General features: G+C 36.8%; 1 protein-coding gene across 1 annotated transcript in view; it reads left to right on the top strand.

The window, feature by feature from the left end:
• Positions 1 to 23,198, top strand: part of LOC129231643 (leucine-rich repeats and immunoglobulin-like domains protein 1) — a 102,015-nt gene extending 78,817 nt beyond the window's left edge. Inside the window, exons 2-8 of the mRNA XM_054866010.1 lie at positions 3,389 to 3,625; positions 5,400 to 5,692; positions 8,409 to 8,730; positions 10,454 to 10,616; positions 14,920 to 15,079; positions 19,984 to 20,434; positions 21,495 to 23,198. Coding sequence (XP_054721985.1) covers positions 3,392 to 3,625; positions 5,400 to 5,692; positions 8,409 to 8,730; positions 10,454 to 10,616; positions 14,920 to 15,079; positions 19,984 to 20,434; positions 21,495 to 22,001 — 2,130 coding nt within the window. The 5' untranslated portion in view covers positions 3,389 to 3,391 and the 3' untranslated portion in view covers positions 22,002 to 23,198. The remainder of the gene's footprint in view (positions 1 to 3,388; positions 3,626 to 5,399; positions 5,693 to 8,408; positions 8,731 to 10,453; positions 10,617 to 14,919; positions 15,080 to 19,983; positions 20,435 to 21,494) is intronic.
• Positions 23,199 to 23,653: the final 455 nt, after the last annotated feature.

Genomic DNA, 23,653 nt, shown 5'->3' with positions numbered 1-23,653 from the left:
ATTTGCATGGGGAACATTTTCACGCATCTTATTCATGGTTCAGGGCCCTCATAGGGCTAAAAAATGGACTTTTACAACCCTTCTTTTTTTTTCGACATATATTTAGATGTGCAGAAAGAGTGACAGAGCAGATCCAACTCCTGATTTTAAGAAGGCTAATTGAGCACACAAATCTGTAGATCAGTTTCAGGCGAATAAGCTGTTCGGTACTTGCTTGCAATTCTGCCCTAGCTTCGGCCAAATTTTCTAAAGTGCTCTAGAAGTCTTCCTGGCAAATCAGGAAAGTGCCAAGCTTGTTACACTACAAGTAGACCTAGCTTTTCTTAGACTCCAGGTTAATTTTAGGTACGTTTACTGACATTTAGCCTGAAACCCTTCTGTTTTTCCTCAATGTGTTACTGGCAAAAGTTAGGCGCACAAGCTGCCCATTATTTACCTCGAAGTTCCGGAACTTTTTAAAGGTTATCAGGAAAAGGTGGTTCGGGGTTCTTTCCCAGATAAAAATCGGAATTTAAATTCTAAAATACCAAATTGTATTCCATCTGTGGTGAGGTTAGGCGTAGGGATGGGTTTTGGAACTCCCTCTCGGAATTTTCGAAATAGAAGTTCCAAAAAATGCAATTTTAGACGGTCTTTGGTGATATAAGGGAGAAGGAAAATTCTACTGCTTTCCCATGGAACTGTTTTGAAGTTTAAGCTCTAAAGGAGCATTTGCAATAAATCTTCGGTTTCGGGGAAGAGATGGAATTAATTTTTTGGGACTGATTTTTCAAAATTGTCCATTGATAGTCGAATGAAATAAGCAAACTTAAATTAGCAAATATATGCATGATTGTGTGCTATTTCCTCCAGAGCGGCGGGAAGCTACGGGTCAAATAATGTATCAAAAATTTGGCATTTGCAAGAAACTCACTGACGCCAGTACAGTGAAACTTATGTTAGCTGATCATTTGTGGTGCAGTCTGCAGTAGTTCAGTGTCGAACTCAGAGAAGTGCTCAACTTCTAGAGGTTTGTGTAAATGGTAGTGGGCTAATTCCGTACCTGACAAAAGTGGCTTAGACAGGTGGTCAACTTTACAAGTTTTACTTTATCATCTTTATACTTCCAGGACTGTAATACACGAAAATATATGGGTCATTCTTCAAAAAGTGGAACTTTTCACACACGCCTTTTACTGTAAAACTTTTAAGGAACAATTCATTTAACAATGCTTTTTAATTTCATCAAAAATATATCTATTTAGACCTACCAAAAAATTTTTAACGATAATTTTTATTTTAATGTATTATTGGTTCACAACATGTGAATTCTCACCTCCGTGGCATGTCACACACCTTTCGTGACTCTTTGTTTCTTAATAACTTGTTTAATTAAAAGTAAATACTTATTTGTTTATTATTTCTTTCAGAAGTGTCCCAAATATTAATTGTTTAAGTATATTTCACTGTTTAATATTGTGTTTTAGTTCGTTTTAGTTGGATAAGTTATTATGTCACACAATAAATTCTCACCTTCGTTATCTAAACAAAAAAACGCCATTTCTCATTAACACGTGGCAGTAATGACATCACATTTTATTTTTCCCTGATACATATGATAATATGATGTAGAACAAAAAAACTAGTATGTTGTGGCCATTACGAAACTTTCTTCTATTGATATTTTTCCTTTTTCTGATCCCTCCCCATGCTTGACGAGGAAGCAATATTCCTAACAAAAACAAAATTACACATGCAAAAACTTGACGACCATCCCAATGTCTGAATTATTGTAAAAGCAAAGCAAAGAGCGAAAATTAAAAGTTATTTTAAAAGCCTTGCTTGAAATAATTACAAATATTCTATTTATTAACAAACATAAGATGGCAACAGTTAAAAATTTTGAATCATTGAGATAATATTTCCGATCATTTCCATACAATTAAAATCACGAGAAATACGCAGATGACAATCTATTACGATTTATCTTTCTTATTGTTGCATTAATAAAGCTATTTTTATTCGCAAAAAAAAAAAAAAAAAAATCAACACCTCTTGGAGCGATTGGAGTCAAAATTGAACCAAAGCCTGTTTACGTATGGATTCACACATATTCCAAATTTCAGCCAGAACGTAGCATTACTTCTTGAGATAGGGCACCCACAATGGAAAAAAAAAACGGGCGATTACGCTACCCTCTTTTTAGCTGTTGACACCAATATAAAATCAACTCTTATACCCACTAAGGGCTACTTGTCAAAAAATTTTTGTTTGATTCCGTTCGTTATTTCTTGAGATACAGCAGTCACAATTGACGACAAAAAACGTTCTATAACTCAACCCTCGTTTGAGATATTGACACCAAAATTGAATCAGCACCTGCTCCTGTTAGGGGCAACATGTGGACCAAATTTTGTTCGATTCCGCCAGTTACTTCCTGAGGAATAGCAAGCACGCGTAACTCAAAAAACGTCCCATTGCTCCACCCCCCTTGGGGGAATTCGCGCCAAAAACCAATGGGCACAAGTTCACATAGGGGCACATATGTGTACCAAATTTCGTTCAATTTCATGCGGTAGTTTTTGCTGTAGAGCGGCCACAAAAAACTGGTCACACACAGACGTGACACACACACATACACACAGACAGACAGACATTTTCCAAAAATAGTCGAAATGGACTCAGCACACCTCAAAACGTTCGAATCCGTCAAAATTCGAAAATTTGCACGAATCCAATACTTTCTTCTATATATTAGATATAGAAGAAAGTAAAAATAATATATCCCTGAAAAATGCTTCCATTAGGCCTATATTAATGGAAAATTCCTCACCTCCGTGAATCTCCCCTCCGTGACAGATCTTATCAATGTCATTATTTTTGAGGCGAAAATAAATGATGGAGGGGAAATACATAAATATTAGGCATTCTACCAAAATTATAAACTGCCAGTATTAAAAATTTGATACTTTGGAATTAAATTGGCCTCGATTTTTAAACATTAAAAGTTTCCCCCCCCCCCCCGTGAAAAAGGCTTTTTTTATGTGTAAAATAATTGGAACTTAGCTGGGCCATTGTTTATGGTTACTTCTAGTAGGTAACACTTTCATGTAAGCATGAAAAAAAAAAAAAAAAAAAAAATTTGAAATTGAAATATATTTGCGTTCAAAATTTACGCTTCCTGGAGAATGACCCATATGCCTTAAAAAATTCATTACCATTCTTTTACAAATTTGGTGACATCAGCGGATTTTTGTGTGTAAGTTGGAACTTGTTTGACGCTTTTAAAATAGTTAGAATTTGAGTTATTTTTCCTCATATCGGATAAAAGGCTAAAAAATAATAAACTGATATTAATTGCAATTTAGAAGTCCAACTGAAAAATCACAGTAATTGATTCTATTTCCAGAAAATGTGGATCCTTCTGTGCTGTACCTCCCTTTTGGTGTCGGTGGTGTCGGCTGCCGAATGCGAGTGGCCGGCCGGCCTGGGAGACTCTCTGAGATACCGTTGCACCTGCTTCACGGGAAACGATGAGCAGAGAAGGACTGTCACCTGTGGAAGTGGCGTGGATGTGGCCGTTCTAGTAGAGGCATTGAGGACTGGCCCACCCCTAGATCTCTTGCAAATCTCGAACTCCTCTGTGGTAAGTGGCCGGAATCGTTTCAATTTTTCAAGGAAAGGATTATTATATTAGGATTACCTGAAAGTTTAGTCCGTTTTTGAAGAGAGAGACAATCAGTTAAGAAAAAAATATGTACATATATACTGAGCGATTTAATATCCACTGTTTTTGAAATAAAACTTATTGTGCAAGGGCTTTGAAACTCTGATCCGCAAGCTTTCGTGTGACGCAAGTGACGTAGTTCTTTTTTAATTGTTGCCAAAATAATGAAAATTGATGGTAATCATAAAGTTAAAATACTTCCGCTTTTTAATTTTTGACAAAAAGTATGAAAAATAATACAGTCCAGTCCCGACTTACGCGAGGGATGCGTTCTAAGACCCCTCGCGTAAGTCGAAATTTTGCGTTGTGGAAAAAGGTATGTGTACGAATCTTTATAAACATACTTAATTATTTTAGACACTTGTAAACACCATCTTAGCCTCTTTTAAATCATTCCTTAACTGTACAACACTATTTCTTACATAAAAAAACTGCATTTTTAATATATTTTTTTTTAAAAAAGCTGTTTTATTCATCATAAAAGACTGTTGTAATGCACAAAATCTATGATCAATGGGAGAGAGAGACATGAAATAAAATAGTACGGTACGTACAGTGTGCAGTCAATAAATGAATTTGATAATGATTTATGCAGCCCCCCCATGATAAATTTTTAGATACAGTAGCTTCGCCAGTTCTTTTATAACGTTTCTATCCATAGTAACACTCCTCTTCCTGGTATCTTTAATCCACAATACAAGAGTAGCTTCCATTTTCTTAATGTTTGCATTTTGCTTAGACACTACTCGACGAACTTTTACGGATTTCTTTTTGTTGATTTTTATTGCATATATAGAAGGTTCACTCATACCTAATTGTTGTGCTACCTTCGACACATATTTTAGTTGTTTTAAGCACATCAGGAAACTTTTTTTTAGCTTTTCCTACCCCTCTCCCCCCCCCCCCCCCCCCCCCATTTTCAAACTTTAGATGAAACAGCTTGCTTAGGTGCCATTATATTTCATCAACTTTCGCATAAAGAATGAAGAAAATAAATGAATGCGTAGCAGTTATTTGTATACACTAACAAAGCGATGTTTTCTGACTAGTACGGTGTAGGAACATGTCGTACAGTGTAGGTAGGATTAAAGTCCATTCGCGAAACTAATATTATTTACTAGCCAATACTTACATACCACGACTCTCTTTCAAAAAATTTCGTGTTGCGCGTGAGGAATTAGCTCTAAAATTCGTTCCTCGCGAAAACTCGCGTTATAGCCATTTCGAGTAAGTCGAATCGCGTTGTAGCGCGAGCCGACTGTAGTAGTTATAAGGTAGTTTTGTTAATGAGTTTAACAAATTAATTTCAAAGCTGAACTTACGCAAGCGGACATTATTTGATTTTGGGCATAATTTTTCAAATAATGCAGGTATTCGAAGATTTCTTTGACTCAATTCAAGTGATCAATTTAAAAGTGTGATCCACACCCCTTTAGTTCAGTCGTGAAATTAGTTTGTTTACTTTTGTTAACAAATTAATTTTATAATTAGTGTTAGTTTTCATTGTTTTAGGCAACAGTCATGGGCGTAGCCAGGATTCCCGCTAGGCAGGGGCACGGAAAAATTGTAAAGCTTAGTTTTTAAATTAAATTAACTGATATAAAATACTGTTTGACCTTTTCTCGCTTAATAAACTTGTTGTAGTCATTAATAAGGTACAAAAATCTAAAATCCGTTTCTCATTTCCTTGCAGAACCATCTCCAGGACATGCTGTTTGAAGGACTAAACATCAGAGCCCTGCGACTTAGTGGACTAGGGATTGAATCTATCGGAGACAAAGCCTTCCTAAGTCTAGAGAGGTCCCTCGCCAACCTCGACCTGCAAGGTAACAGGCTTGAACAGGTGCCGACCGCAGCACTGAAGGGTCTACTAGGACTCAGAGAGCTAGACCTGTCTAATAACGGGATCACGGACATTAGAGAGAACGCCTTCGATGGTTTGACCCTCACTACCCTCAAGCTGAATGGCAATCCGTTAAGGATCACGTGAGTTGCTTTCCGTTTTACATGGTTTAACCTTTCACAATCCTCAAGTAAAAGCACAATCCTTCAATGCTCGTGTAAGTTGATTTCCCTTCTCTAAGATTCAACCCTCGCGACACATGCAAAATACCAGACAGCCCTGTTATCACGTCTTTCGACTGCAGTTTCGCTCCTATTTCGTTCTTCTCAGTCAGGAGCAGGGAATAACCAAGCTGGGGGCAGATATCATCTCATTGAAGCTGAGAGTGCCAACAAACTGGTAGGTAAAGCAGCATGGTGCGGTTCGACTCTTGAATTGGAGGCAGTAAGTTACCACCCCTAAACCAGGGCTAAAGCAGAACCACATGCAATATACCAAACGGTTATTCACTGTTCCTGACTATTCACCTGACTATTTACTATTTCTGACTGAAAAGTTCTAATAAGAACAAAACTACAGTCTCAGGATGTGATAACCGGCCTATGGTATATTGCATGTAGCTCTGGCTTAGGGATGGTAACTTACTGATAAATGACAATCCTTTAAGGATCGTGTAAGTTACTTGCTTGCCCTTTTCGATGATTTAAATCTCACGATCCTTAAGTAATAATTGTCCTTTTCGACAGTTTGACGATCATGAGTTGAATGGGAGGTCAATATACACTAACAAGGCGATGTTTGTTAAGCGAATGGGAATTCATTCAAGATTGATCGAGCAATTCGCTTACTTTTTCGATGGTTCGACCCACACTATCCTGGACCTGGATGCTTATCCTTTTAGGATCGTGTAAATTGCTCGCAATCTTCAATGGTTGCTTCACAGAAAGGATCACTAACATGTGAAATTGGTTAATAAAATCGAAGAGCTTCCAAAGGGGACAATTTTGACGAAATGGTTATTCTTTGTCTGATGAGCACCCGAGACTAACTTAATAGGACATATCAAACCACATTTTAGTCCAATATAATCACTCACAAATTAGCATCAGTATTAGCGTTGTGGTAAAATCGATGGACAGTTCATGTCAAATATGAATGGAAGAAACTTGATTTAAAAAAAAACTGTTATAGCAAAATGTCGGATGATATTTGAGATTACATAATATGATGAATTGAAGACTAAAAGAAGAAAGACCTTTTGAAGGTTACTATCTTGGTTGGTCGAAGTCCTGATGCAAAAAAAAAAAAGAAAGAAAGAAAGAAAAATGCAGTAAGTGCCACAATCCGCCTGGAAACTTATTTTTAAAATGCCCTGTAATATTTGTCATTTGACACTTACTACGTTTTCCATTTTTAGTCTTCAATTACAAGGGTACTCTTATTCAAAACGTATCATTCCTTTTCATTCAATTTGACGAAATTTTCGAGGTCCAATCCCACTGCAATTACTAAGGCAACTTCAAAAATAAAACGCAAGAAGAAGACCACCTGGATTGTCCCCCCAGAGGATGCGACTAACAAGGAGACATTACACGGTCCCGGAAATTCAGATCGGGATGAAATTCAGCAGATTAGTAGTAACCCTTGAGAGTACCCACACAGTAAAGTAATCAGTCAGAACATTCTGAGAAAATAGCCTCTAAAGTTTTACACGCAGCCTATATATACTAGTCGAGATTTCTTGCCAGCAGCAGCTCCGTAGCTATGTGGTCAGCATACTAGATTCTCGTGCAATCCATCCCGGGTTCGATACCTCTCGAAGAATTTTTTAATATAAATTTATACAGCGACTATTACAGCTAATTGAAGTTTGAATTGAAGAAAATAATTTGTTTTTAAATACGTAATGTATTTTTAAGAGAGAAAATAGAGATAAATTCAATCGATTATAAATTATAATTTGAATTACCGCGGTAACAAAATTATGATAGGACTTGTTAATTTACGTATAAATTTTAACAATATAGCTTTTATTTATCAATTATATATTTATCTACATACACCAAAAGGATAATTATCATAAAAACATGGAAAACAAAAACTGTTTTGACATCTTTCATAATGTGTAAAAGAAGATTGTTTACAGGCGCAACCTTTCTGAAAAGATTCGTAGGAAAACATACTTCATTAATATTCATGAAAATTTCTCTTTTGTACGAAAGTTTGGAAGTATACCAGGCATACCGAATGATTTTATTAAAAATTAGAGATGACAGTTGATGATGGACTATTGATTGTATTTTTATGCAATCTTCACGGAGATTTATTTTTCTATTATTTTTAACGAGATACGCACAATTTTGTATACGCTATATTAGATTCTTTACCTGTCTATAAAAAAAAGCGTCGCAAGGTTGAACAAGTGAGGTACATTTTGGTGAAAAAAGGACTTCTTCAATAGGTATCGAACCCGGGATGGATTGCACGGGAATCCAGTACGCTGACCACATAGTCACAGAGCTGCTGCTGGCAAAAATCTCTACTAGTATATAAACTGCGCGTAAAACTTTAGAGGCTGTTTTTTCGAAATATTATGTCTTGTGCACTTTATCACTTTACTGTGTGACCACTTTCAAGGGGTACTACAAATCTGCTGAATTTCATCCCGATCTGAATTTCCGAGACCGTAAGATCTCCTTGTAAGATGATTAGTGGCAGCATTTAGATGCGACTCTGTAAAAAGGATCCGCGCATTGTTGCTCAGTTACATAATGATACATCAGTAGTTTAGCTAAAATAAAAATGCGATAAGGTTCACTCTGTGTTGTTTATGTTTAATCCCCTGTCTACCTCTTTCAGAGACTCTTCGTTCGCTGGTCTTGAAGCAACCCTCCGCAACTTACACATCAAATCGGCCGACCTGGAGGTGCTACCACCTGTGAAGCAAATGGGATCTCTGTCTTTCTTAGACCTGAGCCAAAACCGTATTTCGGACTTGGGACGAGGAGCCTTCACTAATCTCAGGCAGCTGGGCGCCCTGTACCTCGAGAGAAACTCCATCCAGGAACTCGAGCCTGGAGCTTTCGAGGGTCTCAACGCATCGCTCAGCTCGTTGTCTCTACTCAACAACCGCATCGAAGAGTTCCCGACGGGTGCCATGAAGACGCTCGCTCACCTCAGGGTAAGCAAGGATCGCAGAGCAATGATCATATAGAGTACGTTTCCATTACAGGCAAGGTATATAGTAGGGTGATTCAAAAATACATATTAAAAAAAGTTTCTCCTAGATACCAGGTCACCCCTCAATATTTTTAGACCTGTGGACAACAATATACTGGAAGAATTTTATTTTCCTATTTCAACTGAAAGAGGGTGATCAACCTCCTCCCCCAAACTTCATCAGTATGGGGAGGGAGGTTAAAAAAATACATTGAAATAAAAAAAACAACGTTACATATTATAATATACAAGAGTGTTATGCATATACATTGCAATAAAATAATTATTTACAAAAAACAGCAGGGGAAATTCAATATTTCTAAATTTGACATTTTTTATGCTACGGCTTATGTTAAATTGAGGGGTCATTGAGCACCTTCTTAAAATTTGAGTAAGAAGCTAAAACTTTTACAGCATAATACTATTAGTAAATCTAAAGGAATTAGGGGGTGTCCTAGACTTTAGCTGAAAAATGTTTTTTTTTTTTTTTTTTTTGAACCACCCTAGTATATAAAATAAGGTCGCCAGTAACGGACTGTCATAAGTTTGGATTTAAATGATAAGACTTTTAGGTGGGTAAAACTGATGTTGCTGTGGGCTGTGGCCTATGAATGTCGTAACCCTACGGTGCAAAAAGTTTAGAAACAAAAAGATAGGTCAACTGAACTAAAAATCAATTCTTCGCCGTCTCTATTCAGGATTGATTTGAATTCTCTTCGGATTAATTCAAATTTGCCTGGTCACGACAAGTTGCTGCAAATAAATTTGAGCGACTTTTCGCCACTCGGATTGAACAGTTTTATTTCAAATCTGCAGTACAATTGTACTGCCTTTCACTTGCGAGTATGTCCCATATGTTTTCGAACGAGTTTCAGTCGAGGCTATAAGGTAGTCAATCTATAACATGCACACCACAGTCCAGAAGTTATTCAAACGTGGGATTGGTAGTACACACAGGAGAATTGTTATGTTGCAACATGAGGAAAGAATTTCCAAATATTATGCACGAAAATTATTTTTAAGTAGCTCGTAGTAGCCTTGAGCATTCAAATGATTCTCAATGAATGCTATACGAGTATGAATTCTTCTTTCTTATTCAAGTCCATCAGCCCATACCTAATAGAACCATTACCAGCTTGCCTTTTCTGGGACATATCGGTATGGTTCAGTAGATCATAACTACTAAAATTGCCAGCCATTTTAGACCGTCAAAGTTAATATTTTATCACCATTTAATATTCCTCGATACCAGTTCCATCCAGTACATCACTTCTCGTGCGAATTTCAACCTTTTTTCTTTGCACTTTTTAGTAAATAACGGAGAAGATTTTCCCTGAAGGTAAACTAAGTTGTCGGGCTTCTTTATAATACTATGGATTGTTGATTTAGATTTTACAAGGCTATGTTATCCGGCTGAAGTGGAAAAGCTCTTATTTCTAGAATTTAACTCTCTTACGATAGTCTTCCTTGTCGGGGTGATACGGTGTGTACTAGTGTATAGCATTTTTATTTTGAAATGGAATAAAAGGAAGTTACAATTGTCAATTCATAGAAGAAAAAACTTTTTAAAACTTATTTTTAAAAAAAAACGTACTGTTCATTCACTAGGAGAGGGTGGGGCCTTCACTGCACTATATTTTCGATTGTCAACAATATTTCATTTAAAATACTCTCTTTCATTGTAGGTTCTTGACTTGGGTTTCAACCGTATCCACAGTGTTCCGAAAGATGCATTTTCTGGCAATTCTTTGCTCAGTCTTCTGGCCCTGGATGGCAACCCGCTAGCTACCCTCTCCGAAGAAACCTTCTCGCACCTCAACACCACCCTGCGAGCCCTCAGCATAGGAGGTACAGTGAGCTCTTTATAATGACAATTCACGTTATCTATATAAAGTTGAAAGAGGAATATATATATTCTTAACAATTTATTATCATTATTATGATTACTGTTGCAGTCATTCAAGTAACTCAAGTCATGCCGGTTAAATTTCCGCCACTTTCAAATTTTACACTATATAATTGCTTTTTATAAAAACTGAAAAGGCACTCTTCTGGCAAAGTTCGGAAATGAGTTTTATATATATTTTTTTCAAAAGTTGCCTATGTTATATTCAGCAGCCCATCAGAGAAAAATGATTTAATGACTGCCAATAGACTGTCATAACTATTTCTTTTTCCGGTTTTCTGTATGTAGTCTTGTAAAATAAGTCGTGCTTGAAATAATTGAGCATTAACTTTATTATGTAGACTAGAATAAAGTATCTTTTTTATTTATGGATTTTAAGTCCTATTTTAACACTAATATTAAGTCTTATTTTACGCGACTCTGTTTTACACGGCCTTTTCGTTGAACATAAGCTACGCGTAAAATGAGGGTCTACTGTATTTTTATAATTTGAGAAAATATTTGATACTTAGAGCGCCGATTTTCCAACTTCCACACACCAATCTGTCTATAATTAAGTGAATCATCTCTCCCTTTCTCTATCTCTCTTGGACATAACTAGAGAAATTGAATGAATCAATCTAACAGATGGAAAATACTGAAAGAAAAGTAAAAAAGATTCTTAAAACATTAAAACGGTTGCACCAGACTTTGCTTGGATAGATTGTGAGCAAAATTACCTACAGATCTTCTTTTCTTTTTTTTTTTTAAATCTTTCTTTTTCTTACTAAATTGAATTTTAAAAAAACCTTTTGTTGGGTCTTACTAATAATAAAACTCAAAGTCTCTCTGTCAGGATGTCTGGATCTCTGTGACGCGCATAGCGCCTAGACCATTCGGCCGATTTTCATGAAATTTGGCACAAAGTTAGTTTGCAGTATGGAGTGTGCACCTCGAAGCGATTTTTCGAAAATTGAGCAAAATTATCATACGATGAGCGAGTAAATTATGAAATTATCATAACATGCAATGGAAAAGCGAATGAACATAGCCAATTGGCGAGAAATTCATCATCCATTATTTGTAAACATAAAGGCGAACCAAATGACCTTTTAATTTTTTACTACGGGCAAAGCCGTGCGGGTACCACTAGTAGTAAATAAAAGTAAGGTTTCAAAGAAATTCTGGAAGGAAGTCCGTGACGGACCTGTGTCCAGGAGACCCCATAGCACGTGAAATTTCGTACAAAACTACTTTGAGCCTCGGGGGTGTGCACTGTGCACCTGGGGTTTTATTTTTTTGAAATTCGAAATAGTTTTTTTGTAATTAATTTTTTAAACTCAAATTTCGCGTAAATTGCCAATTATTGCCTATTAAAGGGGTGAAAATATACTTGCACATATTTAATATCATATATCTTTGGAAAGGATAGATTTTCCGTGTTCTACGCAATTTGTTTCAATGCTCTAACTTAAATACGGCGGGAGTTATTTGCGTTTTTAGCTAGAACATTTTTAGGCTTAGCTAAAATTTAGGCACTACTTTCTTCATTAAATCTATCAGTAAAAAGCGAAGGAATTGTCCCACAATTTTCTTTTTGACATCACTGGAAAGAGCGGTTTTTTTTACTCCAGAGCTAACTCGATCTATGGTTGACATATTAAGCTTCTATCTCCAATGGAAAAAAAGTTACAAGCCGTTAAAACTTAAGTTCGAGTAATTTCATCTCCATTAAAACTATTGATGTTTTAGTTGGCGTTGCCATAGTTACGTCGCAAGTTTCTTCTTTCTTATTCGCAACGCCAACAAACTATAGGGGGCACTGCAGCCATTGTCTAATGGCTGATAAAAACGGTAAAACAAACGCATGTTGTATAGCATAGAAATAAGCCTAGTAATTTTTGTTCTATGCATGATTTTTTTGCTTTATTCTTTTTAAATTTATTTTTTAAGTCTTGTGGATATTTTGGCCCATGTAGAAAGAAATGAAAATTTAAGAAGCATTACTAAACGTCAGAAATTAATGCAAATTACGTAGTTCGTAGTTCTAAGCAGTCATTTCCACGATATTGAATTCGATATTTATCAATTCTTGACGGAATTACATTTTCATTGTGGCCATGAGACTGACAAGAATAACAATTCATGCTAGATAATTTAATTATATGACATTACGAATTATTACCAAAAGAGGAAGATGATATTTCTTTGTCTTGTTTGGCTAGCGTTCATTGTTTTTGCATTTGTAGCTGAGTTATTTTTCACAAACTGCCGAATCGGTTAATTTAAAATTTTTCTGTTTCGTATGTTTCGAATTTCTGAATTGTGATTTAATTCTGTCATGCTATGCAAATCATCAACAAAATTCTCACGGATATGTGATAATAGTTTTCTTTTTTACAGACCTTCAAGTGTTTCTTTAAACTTATTGAATTCTGTAATCCTTCTACCATTTTAATCCACTAATGATAAAAAATAAAAATGGTTTAACTGACATGCGAAATCTCGCCAAGTGTTTTTTTTTTTTTTGCTCTCACAATACTAAAACTATAACCCTAAACGAATTTTTAGCGGAACTTATCAGCTGATAATGTAAGCAATAAAGTAAAGTTGGCGATGAAAATTCTCAGCTTTTGTTTTTAATATTCTAAACGTTCTTTCTCGGTTAAACATTTTTCATTTCATTCTACGATAATACATTCAAGAAAATATTTTGCATACTGTCCATTCAAACTAAATGCTGCTTGTGGCAGTAAAATAAGGTTAGTTAAATTAATTATTTTTAATCTAGGCGGAGATGTAAGCTCTAATTTTTCTGCTAATGTTATTAAATCCTTCTTTTGAGCTCAAGATTTAAAAAAAAAGCACACACACACATATTCTTACAAATTCACACAAAACAATAAATTAAATTTACCTGGTATAACGTTATCCTCTTTCAAAAAAAAAAAAAAAAATGCTTGGAACAGACGAGGATTTTTTTTTTTTTTTTTCGCATGCAAATGCGAAGTTTGTTAATCCAGAGATTTCTTGTGTTTACGGTTTCGAAATTTACGGCAATCAACTCACTTTTTAGAAGAAAATAATGAAAACTAACATTACTTTGAGAAGCTCGAGAATACCATTAAGGGACGAAGCAAATTCTGTTGCTGAAAGCAATCTAAGACACATCGAATGTGTTAATAAATACTCATAAACAAACTGGCTATGTTTACCAAGAGACACACGTGGAACGCAATGTTTTACCTTTGTCTTTAATTTTGTAAATCACCGCAAGGTAGCGTATTCGAGCGCTGGAGTTGCAAATTCACAAACTTTAAGAATTTCGATTTTAACGGAAAATCTTATTCTCAATTAAATTCAAGCCCCGAGCTAAAAAGCAAGATATATTACTAGAGACCAGGAACATGTAAGCGACTTTTCAAACGTACAAAACTGCAGTTTTGCAATGCTCAGGCTCCCCTTAGCCCTTATGGCTCTGCAAGTTGGTACACGTTGTTTTTGAAACTCGGGGAAGGGGTGCTTTTTGATCCAATGGGAGCTCATAATGCGTTTTTAATCTGTTTCTTTCTAATTGATGATTTAAATCTTTGCGAATCAAATAAGATTGCGAAGCAATCTTCGGGGGTTGGTGAGAGTTAACGAGCAAAGGGCAGAGCCCCCTAGTACATTAAAAAAAAAATAGATCGCAAGTGTTTCGGTGCAGTCAGGAACCTCCCTAAAGTTGCTTGTCCTATAACCCAGGGGTTACCAAACTTTTCCGATTCGCGGCACCCTTTGAAAAATTCGAATTTTATCAAGACATGTGCTACTCTCTATCTCTGTTACAAACACATATGTTGATATCATGGACACCTCGCTGCACTCCTTGCCTCTTCCTACAGCACCCCAGGGTGTCGCGGCACCTAGTTTAGGAACCCTGGTTTAAGGAGTGCTCCTCCAAGAGCAAAAGCGTTCCCCCCCAAATATCGTAAAGACCTCCCTCCAAAAGCAAGAGCCCCTATTCCCCCCACCAAAAGTAAAAAATACCCCTCAAAACAACCCCCCGAAAAAATTATATGGCACTGTCTGCGCCATGACCCCTTTCAGGTGAGCACCTCTGTCGGCTTTAATCCGAACTTTTGCGTGTCAGAACTTGACAAGTTCCGATAGGCGGTCTACTGTATATCTTTCAATGCTGTATACACACAATAAACTTTTGATTCGTGACAAATTCATATTGCGATAAAAGAAAAACAATAAATTTGTTGCTTTCTTCTTTTCCAGGCAGCACTTTGGTGTGCGACTGTCGTCTGCGCTGGGTGGTGGAGTGGGTACGAGGTCACGATTTACAGGTGACGAGTCGAGAAAGAAACCCACAGTTCTGTGGACGACCAGCTCGTCTGAAGAGGAGAACTCTGCCCCAGATGAACCCCAACGAGCTCAGGTAAGACAATACGAATAGTTACCGTTGCAATGGGAGGGGGAAGAAACGGTTTTATTCCTGGGAATAAAAAGGGTTTTTGGGAAGGAACCTTTTATAATGTGGATAAACAGTAAACACAAATTTATGGAAATATCATCATATTCTGTGAATAATAGCAACTCAGTTTTGATAGTTACATACTTTGGCAGCACCTTTGATAACTTGGCACAGTTATCTCTTTATCTATACTAATATTACAAAGAGAGAGGGCGGATTTTTGTGTGTTTATATGTTCGAGGTATGTAATCTCCGGAACCACTGCATCTATTTTAAAAATTCTTTCACTATACGAAAGGTGCTTTCTTACTGAGTGACAGGCTGTAATTCGAAAAAGTCCGATAAATAGTTCTCTTTTTATTCCAATTTAGACCCAAATTTCACATAAATTCCCAAATATGGGAAAGAAAAATTACTTGCACATATTAATATTAAACATCGTTGAAAAGAGTAGAATTTTCCGCGTTCTAAACAATTTGTTTCAATGCTCTAAATTAATTACGGCGGGAGAAATTTGCGTTTTTAGCTCGAACTTTTTTAGGCTTAGCTGAAATTTAGTCACTACTTTCTTCATTAAATCTATCAATAAAAGTGAAGGAATTGTCCCGAAGTTTTCTTTTTGACACCATTGGAAAAATCGACATTTTTTACTCCAGATCTCTCTCGGCCTTTGTTCGAAAAACTTATTTTCTATCTTCAAAGGAAAAAAAGTTACAAGCGTATTTAAATCAAATTCGAAAAATGCCATTTTGATTCAGTTTGTCAACCATTTTATTTTCGCGTTTACACGGTTACGCTTTTTGAATCCGTTGTTTCCCTCCTTATTTTGCATTTAATTTCTTAAACTTATTTTATTTTGTGTTTCCATGGTTACGCTTTTAAAATCAATCTTTCGCATTTTAGTTTCTTAAAAGTATTTTAGTATCTGTCGTCATTGTTTGGAAGGTAATTTTGTGCATGGTTCTTTTTTTTCTCTTTTATTTAAGCCTGATTGTTGAATATATGTCACTTGGCACAATTTTTACTCTCAAGGCAGATCGGGCAAAGCCGGGCAACGCAGCTCTTAACATATAAAGATTCGAAAGCTACTGTTAATGTGATATTATACCTTTTTATTTGCTGGCGAAACATTTATTATTGCCAAAGAAAAAACATCCACTTCACTCGCAAAAGGGCTGGGTTCCGGTAGCGTGGTCGCTTGGCGCGTTAAGCGCTGAGCAGTTCAGTCTAGGATTATTGTTTTAAGGCAACCGTTAATGTAATTCATTGTTTTGGTGATTTGTTTTGAAAGAAAAGAAATTTTTGATTTGTTTTTATCTGAGTGAAATGTACGACATTTTCTCCTTTTTTTCTGACGATGATTTTTGAATGTTCCACTGGATGTTTTTTTTCTTTTTCCTTACACGGATGGATTATGATAGCGTGGTTGCTGGATAAATTTGGTGATAAACAATAGAGTTGCGGAACTACTTTTACATTTGAAAGATATTTGATGTCTTTTTTTTTTTTTTTTTTGTTTATTTGGCGAAATATTTTAAATTGTAGTAAAAACCTCTTCACTCACTAAATAGAGCTTTAAAGCACCTGTAAATCTATTTTAATGATTTGATAAAAAGTTTTAAATTCCAAAAAAACTTTAAAAGTTTTTTTGTTTTTTTTAAAGGTGTGTACGCATTTTATACAATGAAAAATGATCATTTCACATCAGAGGGGGAGGGGGCGTTAGTTTTTTATTTAACGGACTTCTATTAAATTTTTAGCACGGGCATCGCTGTGCGGGTACTGCTAGTAGTAAATAAAAGTAAGGTTTCAAAGAAGTTCTGAAAGGAAATCTGTGGCGGGCCTGTATCCAGGAGACCTCATAGAACCTACAGCCTTGAAATTTTGTACAAAGTTACTTCGAGCCCCGTGGGTGTGCACCTCGGATTTTATTTATTTATTTTTTTTTTAATTCCAATTATTATTATTATTATTTTTTTTTTTGGAATTAATTTTTTAAGCTCAAATTTCGCATAAATTGGCTATTATTGCCTATTAAAAGGGTGAAAACTTACTTGCACATATTGATATTATATATCGCTGGAAAGGGTAGAATTTTTCGCGTTCTAACGGGGCCGCCGCGGGCCCCGGTTCTAAGCAATTTGTTTCAATGCCCTAACTTAAATACGGCGCGAGCTATTTGCGTTTGTAGCTCGAAATTTTTTAGGCTTAGCTAAATTAGAATAATCTTATCTCCATTAAAATTATTGATGTTTTATTTGGCGTCGCCATCGTTACATCTTTTCAATTCGCATGTTTCTTCTTTCTTATTCAAACTTTAAGGGTTTCGATTTTAACGGAAAATCTTAGGGTTAACTCAATAAAAGCACCGAGCTAAAGAGCAAAATATATTACTAGAGATCACGAATATGAATGCGACTTTTCAAACGTACAAAATTGCTTTTTTGCAATGCTCAGGAGCCCCTTAGCCCTTACGGCTCTGCGAGTTGGTACAAGTTATTTTGAAACCCGGGGAAGGGGTGCTTTTTGATCCAAAGGGAGCTCATAATGTGTTTTTAATCTGTGTCTTTCTAATTGACGATTTAAATCTTTGTGAATCTAATAAGATTTCGAAGCAATCTTCGGGGGTTGGTGAGCGTGAGCGAGCAGGGGGCAGAGCCCCCTAGTTAACTGAAAAAAAAAAAGAAGCTAGAAGCAGAAGTTAATAACATAATTAAAAGGACAAATAAATACTTCTTTGGGCAGAGAGAGATCTTGATATCTAATAAGCATCAAACAAAATTAACCATACGTACGGAATTTATACAACCTGGTTTACTTGATGCAAGTAAAACGTTGCTTGTTTACAAAACACACAATGTTGATTAAATATAATTGAGAGGAAAAAACCTCGGATTATATATATATATATATATATATATATATATATATATATATATATATATATATATATATATATATGTTTGATAGCAATATAAGGATTGAACAAGAACGAAAAATTCTTTTAAAAGAAGGAAAAAATGAAAAAATCCCAAAATACCCTGGGGCCTCATCAGGGGGTACTCCCCAAGGGTAGGGAAAAACCATGAGATGTTTCGTGAGTGCTGCTGGCAAAATTTGCCTAAAAAAGCAGCACTAGTCCCCGACATCTCAAAAAACAAGCAATTGGGTTACTGAAAGTCCAGAATATCAGCATGACATGAAATACAAACATTGAACCTTTTAAAAAACGAAAAATACAAGTTTTATCTAAAGAAAATAGAACAATATTTAAATATTGAAAATCCTGAAGTATTTCCAGCTAAAGGAAACTCATCATCTTGATAGTTCGATATGATATCACAAAAGATATAAAAACTCTAAGAGTTGAGAATCGGCGAATCGTCGTTATTCATAGAAGGCGATGAAAGGAGCGTGTTGTTGAGGCAGCAAAGGCCTGTAAAGGATTGCTGCACTTTTACTTACTTTTTCGAAGGGAGGAGGGCTAGGGCTGTTATGCTTTTTAATAGGTAAAAGAGAAACTAGGATTGAAAGGATCTTGCAGTACTTATTAATTTAAAATTCATAATTTCTGAATTATGTCGTTTTTGCAGCAGTTAATCAAACTGTTCAAGAAAGGCACATTTAGGTTAATGTTAATATGTGGAGTGTAGAGTTGGGATAGCTTTATTGATGATGATTTATTAGTAGATGAGTAAAATTATACGAAAGTATGATTGATTACAGTGGGCTATGATTACGTGATCACGACTACTCCAAGCGGGTCAGCTCAACCCTCCAAAAGCTTGAAACACACAAGACAGCAGAGAGCCAAGGAGGGCCCCTTGTCAGTTTGGTCGCTGGGCCTCCCCCCCCCCTTTCTCCATAAAACTTGTCAAATTCACACTACTTCGATTCCGTGCCGGGATCCCTCCAGAGACGGGCCCCTAGTTTCCTACTAGGCTGACATGGCCTCTAGACGGCCCTGGAAACAGAAACTAAAAAAGCCCTATCTCTTTTCTTTCTTTCCTTCTTTTTTTTTTTTTTTTTTTTTTTTTTTTGTTTAATAACTACGCAGGTCAATAAAAAGGTTTCTACTGTCAAGTATCGAATGCCAGTTTTTTTATGATTTGTAAATTTCCGAAAATGAAATTGTGCTTCAGTGACCATTTAATGGTAAAGTTAAAAGTAAGACTCCTCTGGCTCTAATGATGATCGCACTTCTATTGTTACAGCGAAAAGGAACAAAAGTGTCAGGCGCAATAGACCTGCTTCAAAATGACATAACAGCGCAATCCTCTGAGAGAAAGTGTTTCTCAATGAAGAAATAAAAAAGGCCAATGAGTAAGTGATTTGCAGCACATAGGTATGCATATCAAATTACGTAGATTCAAAAGCATGCTCTAAAGTCTGCGACTGAGTTTTGCCAGTGTTGTAATGAGTATGATTCTTAAATGGTGTTTCCACGCCCATCAATAACTTTTTCTACATTGGTGGTAAAGGAATTCCTCGTAACCCTGAAACAATTGTCCACCAATGGTCTTGCAATTTGAAATTAATAAAGTCGACTCTTTCATTTATTATTCGCATGATTCTTTTGCTGAGCTCCCGCTTGCCCGAGACACACGTACTTGCCTTGTCTATCAATTTAACGATCAAAGGTTCTGACGAGATAAAGATTTTTCATTTCCCAGCTGCCAGCCAAATAAATGAGTGCTTTCATAAGTAATTATTGAGCTTAATGAGACTTCTTGCAAATGTCTGCTTATTGAACTACATGCTCCTTCATCCTTTTTTTTTTTTTTTACAGATGTGTGTTTTTTGAGCTTGATGAAAGTTAAGTGCTTTTTCTGCTTACTCATATTAATGATGGGTGCTTTTTCTTTCAGATGCGACGACTCTCCCCCCACAAGTTCCACCAGCCCTTCGCTGAAACGAGTAGAGGCCTCGCTCAGCCCCACTCCCACGCGGATTCCATCCGCCGGGACCGGGAGGGACCTGCGTGCTCCGAGGACCTCCAACTTCGACAACCTGCGCATCAAAGACGTGGTGAGGCGGGGCACGGAGGTCACCATCCACTGGGAGGGCGGCCTCCCTAAGGAGGACAACCTGGTGAGGGCCCGTGTTCCCGACACTGCTCCCGTGCACGCCATGTTCCGTATTTTCGGAGAACCACACTTTCAGCTAGGCAGTAGGGTCAATCCGGCTGCCGGATGGACGCAGTTTCTGGTGCCGGAGGGGCGACCAGTGGTCGTGTGCGTTGTCGACAGTGCTCAGGCAGCAACGCTCTCTGCGAGCTCAGTGCCTAGGAATCAGTGCAGCGAAGTCACAGCTGAAAAGGTGAATCCCGTTTTGAATTTTCCTGCGAATATATTGAGCAACTGTTCATCTTTGGTGTGTCTATCTTCGGTGTGTGTGTATAGTATCCCGTATTTGGACTGCCAATTGAAAATATTTTTAATATTTTTTTCCCATTGGATCGTATGATATAATAGCAACTAGTTCAAAAATAAAACTCATTGTTTCTGTTTTAAAATCCCTTTTCTCCTTTGGGATTGCTCGCAAAAGTAAAAGAAAAACTATCAATTTTGAACTTGCAGAAGCTATAATGTTAGAGGTGTGGGATGTTCTTGAATCGTTTCCTCTGACGCGTGGACATAAATCATCATTATACAGTCAACTCTCGATAGCTCGAAGTCCCAAGGGACTGGCTAAAACGTTCGAGTTATTGGTACTTAGAGATAAAGAAATATTCGAAATACAAATTTCGAGATTCGACTGTAATTGGTCACAATGTGCTGTGAGAGATGTGCTTCATTTGAAGATTTTTAAATGGTACCCACAGCTTTCGCTGCTGAACAAAGATCTGACTCCATTTAATCGGTCCCCCTAAGTTGTGAACTGCCATGCTTCCAAATTACGGTTTCCATGAAATTGCAATAGTTTAAAATAATATTTCCATTTCACATTTGGATCAAATGTGCCATTCAGTTCACTCTATTTATATGCATCTCACAATGTCATGTGTTTATATGTGTAAGCCGAAATCATTGAATTTTTGCCAATATTTGAGCAATATAGATCAGAGACTCAGATGCTGTAGGTCAGTAGTAAATTTTTACTGGACTGCTTAGTTTCTTTTTACCGAGTTGTTCTAGAAGATGATACGGAAAATCACTGCAAAAGATCTCTGCGTGTAAAATAAAGATCGTCCCCAAAAAAATCATGATCGTGTAAGAATATGTTCGGTGCCTAACAGCTCGGTCAAAAACAGAAATTAATGTTTTTTTATTAAGATTAAATCTTATATTTTTGATGAAAAATATTTTTAAAAAAACTTCTTTGTTCTTATATAAAACCATTTTTGATTAATCTCTCCTTCTTGGATGATTTATTCCAGGTTTCGGATTCCCAGCTGAACAAAATGATCATCGGATCTTCCGCAGCTGTATGTGGCATGATCATCTTGGCTGTCGTCATCTTCGTCTGCTGCTCTCGTCGTTCGTCGGATAAGCTGCGGCAGCCGGCTCGCCCCGTCATCAAATCCTCAGAACATGAATGGGACACCGCATCTTTCTACAGTGGGCGGAGTATTCCTCGGGCAAGGGCCTACCATGGGGGTGGATCTATCAATCCCTCTTACCTACCACCAGACGATGTCCAATCCTTTCGTTCCTTACCACCTGCCTCTCGAGGACCCCGTGGAATGATGCCCAGGGGTGGTGACCCAGCCTTGCACCGTTCCCAGATAGCTCTGTCTCAGCTATCCGGACCTAATTCCTTTTTGGGTGCCTTCGGAGCAGAGCATCAATCAGCCGGAGGATGGGGACACCAGTGGGATCACGTTGATGCCTACTCGGAGAGACATGCCCCCTCGAGACTCTCTTATGGGAAGGATTTCGGTTAAGGTTCATTGAGTGATCATCATTCTTGCTGAAATTGTTCAACGTCTTATTGTGTTGTACCATGAACTGAAGCCCTGTCTTCATAGAACAATCTCCAAAGGAGATTTTTGTCAATTCTGACGTCATTATTTCATTGTAACAGCTCTTCATTTGTCCAATGTTCTACTCGATCTCATTACGTTTGTACCATCCTAAACAGCCGCCGAAAATTGTGGAAAGTGGGTGTTTTCCTCAAACTAATATTAAGTGGAGGTACATACAACATTGACACTTAGGGCGTTTTGGAATTGTTGAAAAAATAATAATAAAGAAATAATAGCGTTGCGCATAATTAAATCGTTTGTTATGCACTTTTTTACCTTCTCTGGAGATGGATCAAAATATTAATACTTTAAAAGTAGAACACATTACATGGGAAGTGGGAATTCACTCTACAGAATTTAGTTAAGAAATGTAGTGTGAATTTTTCAATAAAGTGTGATGGGTAAATGAGATCAGAAATTAAAGTTGGTAAACATTGGTATTTATTCTAACCAAGGAGAGTCATTCTCTCAGTAACGCAGACGCGTTGCCGTGGAAACAAGTCGGAAGTTATCACCGCAATTTTGGCTAATATAGGAACAACCGCACTTTCCTCAATTTAGATGGCTTTTCAACGGCTGGAAAGGACCATGTGCAGTGAGATTGAACTCGGCCGTGATTGATCAAAACGAGATAAAATGACGTCAATACTTATGTATCCATGGTATGAAACGATATCAGAAACAGGTGTTAAGTGGAACTAATTGTGTGACGAGCTTCCTGAAACTGAGTACGCTTCGTAAAATTGACGAGTTCACTACTCGAGTCTACTTGTCTTTCACAGGAAACTAATACAAAATTCTCGATTACCTGATTTTTGTGTTCATGACAGGGACAGTGCCATTCTATTGATGAATGGACAGTTTTCTCAAACGTTTCTAAACTCTCTTCAAGCTTTTTCTCATCATTTTGACCAAATTACAGTTCGAGGAAGATTTTCTCTTTCGTAGATTTAGATTTCTGTACCACATTTGTAAATAGATATTGAAGACTGACTCATGCAAAGGACGAAGAAAAATACGTAATGACATGATTATCACTTAATTGTACTAATGATTTATGACTAAGACATGCACAGCACAATGTGCAAGTCTCCTTGTGGGGATTTAAATAAAAGATTGCTTATTAAAATGAAGACTTTTTATGTTTATTAGAATGAAACATCATTTCACAAAGTTACGTAATAACCATAACTTTGTAGGTACGAAACTGTTTTGAAAAAAAAAAATATCAAATCCTAATATTTGGTATTTTAGATATTGTTAAAGCAGTTATAAAAGCCTTTACCTAGTCCAAAATCAAAAAGCTAAATAATAAACTTCAAATTATCCTACCTGATAATACCGTTCTAATAAAGCAGGGCGTTGCGTTTTGAAATACACTGTTAATGTTGCATAATAAGGCATTTTTTAAGGGTGACAGCAACGGTACACATAATGGAGCCAAAGTGGCACACCCTTAAATCTTATGGTGTTCCGGGGTGAAAAGATGGAACCCCAGGAGAGAATAATGCCACGCTACCTGTTCCTTATTGCAGATAATTATATTCAGATATTTGCAGCAGGGGTGATTA

This window comes from Uloborus diversus, chromosome 1 (genome assembly GCF_026930045.1).
Source record: "Uloborus diversus isolate 005 chromosome 1, Udiv.v.3.1, whole genome shotgun sequence".
Taxonomy (NCBI): Eukaryota; Metazoa; Arthropoda; class Arachnida; order Araneae; family Uloboridae; genus Uloborus; species Uloborus diversus.
This window is presented reverse-complemented; position numbering and strand designations above follow the sequence as displayed.